Genomic DNA, 6,494 nt, shown 5'->3' with positions numbered 1-6,494 from the left:
ATTAATTTTCTATCCAAACACTTTTCATTAGTGATCTAAAATTAAATAGCCCACCAATCCTTCAATTTCACACACTAACCTTGTTTGCATTCCCCCTAATCTTGTACATTCTCACAAGTATAACAAGGTATGGGTCCTTGCATGGGTCTTTGCATATGTGATGTGCATTTTTGGACATGACACATGGGTCAAGGACTTTCCCATCTTCCAAAGGTACTCTAGAGTAACCCTATTGCATCTCATCCCTCAACTTTCTCCAAGGGGATCCTCCACCATGGTTTCCTCTTCAATATTAATCTCTTTCCCATTTATAAACCAAGTGAGGAAACTTGTCCTCCTTATCTTCAAGCATCTAAATCAAGTTGATCCCTTGATCTCTACTTTTAATTGTAGTTGTCCAATCTTATAGTTTGAAATCTATAATTGGGATGTTATCCAAATCAATTTTCAAGACTCAATGAAATGCAATATTATGTTCTAGGTAGGAGCACTCACATATCAACATCCTGAGCACAACCACCATAGCTTTGGGCAAAGGAGTTGGCGTTGGTGAGCTTTCATTTTGTTTTCATCAATGTTTGCTAATAATTTTACTTAATCTAAGTGTTGCATAGATTGAGAGCAGGATAATTTAATATAGTTTTAAGTTGTTCTCATATGCTCCATTTTTTATGTACATGTAACCAACCCTAAAGTCAAATTTTGTATGACTATTATAATACTTTTATCATGTTTATTTATCCTATAAATTTGATGTCATAAATGTTCTTTCTTATCATTTATACCTAATCTTGTCTTGGTTGTATTGGGGATATACACCCTTTTGTAATTTAGTATATTGATTTAACATTTGGTAGTGTTCAATCATCTTCTTTAGTTATTCCCATATGAATTTGTCATTTTTTCTATGACATAATTTTAAGAAATTGAATTATATTTAAAAGGGGATTGGACCACTTTTTGAGGCATTTGCGAACTCCATGCTTGGCCAACTTGGGATTGTGTGCTCGAACACTTGGTCTCCACCATTTTTCAATAACATACAAAATGATGGATTTATGCCCCATTAAACAATAGTTGGGATCTTGCTATCCATAAAATTATGTAACTTGAACTCTTTTATTATAACGGGCTTTCAATTAAGATCCATAACAAAACAATTTTAAAGTAAACTTATATAATTTTTATTTTATTTTTTACTCAATTAATTGCAATCTCAATTTATCCATTTCAACATTTATATTTTGTTCATACAAATGATTAAGTGTGAAAAAAATAAAAATAAATGATAACATATAATGCCCATTGAAAGACTAAAGCGAAAAATTCGAAATTGTTAACTAACAAATATTTCAATTCTAAATTTCCATCATTGTGGGTACGGCACTTTGACATAATGTGCTTCACTCACTTCCAATTAAAAGTCTGTCATGATTATGATTATGATTAGTTGAAGAAAGAGAAAGTAAACAATGAAATCATGTGCCATCTATTGACTTGACTGTAAAAACTTCACCTTTTATCAATATCGCCATTTATTTATTGACTTGACTGTAAAAACTTCACCTTTTATCAATATCGCCATTTATTTATTGACTTGACCTAATTAAAAGTCTAAGATTTTGCAATGATGGACTTCTAAGATTGCAAAGGAACTTCCTCCCCGTCTTAGAAACGTAATACGCATCTCCCTGCTTATAAAAACCCTCTTTCCCTTCTTCATTACTCCATCTTACCACCATCACTCAATCTTACCATTCAACTTTTTGTAGGTATCTACGTTTCTCTATGCTGGGCGTTTTTTACTTTTTTATTTATTTCTAAACCAGACAATTCTTGCTTAATTTGGATCATCTAATCTCTAGTGAACATTGTTGTTGTTGTTGCAGGTGAAATAATCTGAATTCTTGCCATGGACAAATTATTCTCTGCTATACTCTGGCTGTTTGCATTTACATGCTGTTTCCCTCATATGATAAGCTGCAATATCTCATGCCTCCCTCATGAAAGAGATGCTCTGCTTGCTTTCAAGAATGAATTGCATCATCCATTTCTATGGCAGGGCTTTAATTGCTGCGAATGGAGGGGAGTGGAGTGCAGCTCCCACACCTCCAATGTTATCAAACTCCATCTTGCCAATCCCTCAGAGAATGGGGAAGATTACTGGTCTAGTGAGGGAAATGGCAGGCTTACTACAGATCTGTTCCAATTAAAACAGCTGCAGCATTTAGATCTAAGCTTCAATCATTTGACTGGTGTTCTGCCCAAAGGTACCTTTTCTGAAGCACTATTTCATTTTTTTTTTGACTTAAGCTTTTTCTTTCAGTAATTTGAACAGATTTTTGTTTTGTTTTGTTTAACATGTAGGTCTATTTGCCCTTCAAGAATTGAGACATCTAGATTTGAGGTTCAACCATTTTGAGGGTGAAATACCAAATCATTTTGTCTCATTGCACAAGTTGGCTTATCTCAACTTGTCCATGGCTGGGTTCAATGGTACAATTCCATATCAATTGGGGAATCTTTCTCAGTTGGCATTTTTGGACCTATCTCAAACATATGTGTATGAATTTGGAATTGAGATTCCAGTTGGTGCGGAAATATATAGTCCTAGTTTGGTGTGGACAGAAAAGCTGAGAAAATTAAAATACTTGTCTCTGAGCGGAGTAGTGCTGAATATGACAGGAAAGCAATTGGAAGGACCCCTTTCTCATCTCCACAATCTCCAACACCTCCACCTTGCATTCTGCATGCTTTCAGGCCACATTCCCAATGCTATCCAAAACCTCACCTTCCTCTCCCACCTCCAATTGGGTTCCAACAGCTTTGAAGGGTCAATGCCTTTGTGGTTAGCAAATATGACCAGGTTGGTTTCCCTTTCATTCTATGACTCTCAATTAAATGGTTCATTTCCCCTAAGTCTCTCTCATCTGCCTACTTTAAAAGAGCTCAATTTGGGGTGGAACAACTTATTAAGTGGAAATCTAAGCCAAATACTATGCGGGGATTGGTCTCAGCTCACTGTATTTATTCTCTATAGGTCCAGTGTAATAGGAAGTATCCCATCTTGTATTACAAACATTTCCACCCTCGTAACTCTTGATTTAGGATCAATTAAAAAAATGGAAGGCTTTATACCTTCTTTCATTGGCAATCTCTCCAATTTACAAAATCTGTATCTTGATGGTAATTTATTGAAAGGAGAGATTCCATCATCACTCGGTCAAATTTCATCTCTAACTATTTTGTTTCTATCTTACAATCTATTGAGTGGCACTATCCCTTTCCAGCTAGGGAAGCTGTCATCTTTAGAATATTTGTATCTTAATGACAATCAACTGAATGGTAGCATCCCGATTTCATTCAGAAGTCTTTCCAGTATTGAAGTACTTTATTTATCTTCAAACAATCTTAAAGGTAATCTTTTTCTTAATTCTTTTCAAAATTTGACAAGGATTTATACACTTGATCTGTCTAACAATGAGTTGACTGTCATTATTGAATCAGATTGGCTACCCACAATATACTTTGTAGATTTGAATTTAGCTTCATGTAATATTAGTGGTATCATTCCACCATTCATTTCTACACAATATAGATTAGCCACTTTGGATCTATCCAACAATAGTTTATTTGGAAATATTCCAAATTGGTTGGAGATGCTTCCTAATCTACATAATCTTAACTTGTCACACAATATCTTGGAAGGTCTAGTTCCCTATAGCGTCAATATAAGTAATTTTAACCTATTGGACTTACATAGTAATAAATTACAAGGTCCTCTTCCAATTTCTTCAATGTCATTGGGTTTGCAGCTGTTGGACTTATCTCAGAATGAATTCAAAGGGTCCATTGCAGTGGATATCGGCAATCTTCTACCAAACATTCAGTTTTTGTCATTTTCAGCAAATCATCTAAGTGGTGAGATACCTTCTTCAATTGGTCTTCTACAACAGATGGAGGTTTTGGATCTCTCAAAGAACAAATTATCTTGTAAAATACCATCAAGCATAACTAATTGCTCTGCTCTCAAAAGACTAAACCTAGCAAATACAGGTTTAATAGGAGAGATACCATATAATATAGGAATGCTAAGCAATCTTGGGTCACTTCATCTCAATGGCAATATGTTGAAGGGAAACTTGCCATCAAGTCTTAAGAACTGTTCTAGTTTGCAAATTTTAGACTTGGCTGACAATCTCTTTTATGGAAACATATCACTTTGGTTGGGCCAGTTCTCTGAGTTGATGATACTTGTTTTGAGGTCAAATAAATTTGAAGGACACATTCCACATCAATTAAGCAATCTATCAAGTCTTCATGTTTTAGACATTTCTCACAATGGTTTGATTGGTGGTATACCACCACAATTAGCAACATTGATAAGTATGAGAAATTCTACATTGGGAATCTCACATGGCAATGGTGGTAGCTCCTATTATTATAAAGAAGGGATCCAAGTGTTCAACAAAGGATTAAAAATGGAGTATGTAAGTTCAGTGATGTTATTGATAACTTGCATTGATCTATCTTCAAATAAGCTATCAGGTAACATGCCTCCAGCAATTGGAAATCTTAAAGGTCTTCACACATTGAACTTGTCAAATAATAATCTTACAGGAGAGATTCCAAGCAACTTTGGAATGCTTGCAGATTTAGAGTCGCTTGATCTTTCAAACAATAAATTGCATGGCAGGATTCCAAATGAAATGCTACAAGTTTTCTCTCTGAGCATTTTCATTGTATCAAGCAACATGCTTTGTGGAAAAATACCTGCAGGAAATCAATTCAATACATTCAATTCTACTTATTTTTCTGGGAACTCCGATCTTTGTGGATTTCCAGTTAATAACAAATCATGTAGATGTGGAGAGAGATCAAATTCTAGCATATCAACCCCTCTTCTTGAAAAAGAAGATGATGAAGGAGGAAAAATTCCATGGCATTGGTATGTAGAGTGGATGGCAAGTGCTGCTGTTGGATTTTGGGGAGTATTTGGAATCTTGGCTATGAAAAGGCAATGGAGGAGAAGATTTGTTCAAGTCTTAGATGTGATGGTGATTAATTTATTGAATAATTGATAAGTAGGCAATAAATGTAAAAAAAAATGTAAGAACATTATTGTCAAATACTATTCATGAAATGGTATTGCCTTGTAATTCCATTATATCTAGACAAATATGATTTCTTACTTTCAAACTTATGGAAAAATATTAAGAGACCTGAATTCTTGCACAAGATTAATGAATCTTAATTTATTTCAATAATTTTATTTTTAAGATTCATAAATAATGTACAATAAAATATAAAAAAATATTTTTTTGATCGAATATTAGTTTTAAATTAAAATATAAAATTATATATCACTTGTAATTTTTTACATTGAATTATAAACATTTGATTTTAATATTCTTTATTATTAAACTTTGATTGTACAATTATATTTTTTCTATTCAACCCAACTAATAATACCAAATTGTTTGTATATTATTGTTTATGATATTTATAAATATTTGCATTGATTGGTGCCTATTTGTTCCAAAGCAAATGTTGGTTATATGTAGATCAAACATACAAACATTATTCTAAGGAACCTCTAATGCTAGATGATTAGCATATCATACATTTTAGAAATATTAACATTCCAATCTTATCACTACATATGTTTCTAATATATATTATAAGAATTTTAAAACATATTTTTAATATATGTAAGTTATTAAAAATGTTAAATATAAATTTGTAAAATTTTATTATAATTTATAATGAATATTTATTTATTTTAAATAGATAAATACATTAATAATGAATATTCAGTTTTGTTTATTTTTTGTTTTTTAAGATTACATTAAAATTAGGTTTGAGAGTCTCAAATCTAATCTGTTTATTTATTTTTTGTTTTTTAGATTACATTAAAATTAGGGTTGAGAGTCTCAAATATAATCTTGTCTATGCAAATCATAAACCCGATCTTTATATACTTAGTGTTATTTTCATGTTGACAATTTTTTAATTAGTTTTTTATTATATTGGTATTATTATTTTTTAAATACACACTATTTTAATTCTGGATAAAAGTACATATTGAAAGATGTGCATAACTTGTAACCTAGTAATTCTTTTTCAATTTTAAAACATGTATTACACATTTAGGCTTAATCAATTGTATGATTAAAAATTTGAATTTCACATTCTTTTATCAAATTAGGCTAGTTAAAATATGTTTGTTAATATTTTGAAAAACTTGCAGTGAAAAAATTATAGATAATTATTTATAAAAGATTATTAAAATATTTGTCAGATCTACTCATATTTAATAAATCTGGATATGAAGATAATGATTGTATTAATATTGATATCTTTTTTTACCACTGGACAGGAAAGACGTTTTATATCTCGCAACGATCCATTAAGCACCTATCAAACATGTCATAATAAATATGAACACCTGTCTCAAATTGACTTCCCTATCATAGTCACTCTAGTTTTGAACT

The 6,494-nt window shown here is 31.8% G+C and overlaps 1 protein-coding gene across 2 annotated transcripts; it reads left to right on the top strand.

Annotated features, from left to right (window-relative positions):
• Positions 1-1,672: 1,672 nt before the first annotated feature.
• Positions 1,673-5,201, top strand: LOC131049202 (receptor-like protein 52). 2 transcript variants are annotated; one of them, XM_059209430.1, is made up of 3 exons: positions 1,673-1,772; positions 1,890-2,270; positions 2,368-5,201. In XM_059209430.1, the coding sequence occupies exons 2-3, from the start codon at positions 1,913-1,915 to the stop codon at positions 5,079-5,081; spliced, it is 3,072 nt and encodes a 1,023-aa protein (XP_059065413.1). In that variant the 5' UTR covers positions 1,673-1,772; positions 1,890-1,912; the 3' UTR covers positions 5,082-5,201. The 2 variants fall into 2 exon arrangements, with proteins under 2 accessions (XP_059065413.1, XP_057839232.2); XM_057983249.2 differs by having other exon boundaries at positions 1,682-1,768.
• The last annotated feature ends 1,293 nt before the right edge of the window (positions 5,202-6,494 follow it).

Source organism: Cryptomeria japonica, chromosome 7 (assembly GCF_030272615.1).
Source record: "Cryptomeria japonica chromosome 7, Sugi_1.0, whole genome shotgun sequence".
Classification (NCBI taxonomy): domain Eukaryota; kingdom Viridiplantae; phylum Streptophyta; class Pinopsida; order Cupressales; family Cupressaceae; genus Cryptomeria; species Cryptomeria japonica.
Note: the sequence above shows the minus strand (reverse complement) of the source record. Positions and strands in the feature narration are given on the sequence as shown.

Coding starts and splice junctions, on each gene's coding strand:
- LOC131049202 (XM_059209430.1), top strand. CDS start 1,913: ATGGACAAATTATTCTCTGCTATACTCTGGCTGTTTGCATTTACATGC. Junction 2,271..2,367: donor GACTGGTGTTCTGCCCAAAG/GTACCTTTTCTG, acceptor TTTAACATGTAG/GTCTATTTGCCCTTCAAGAA.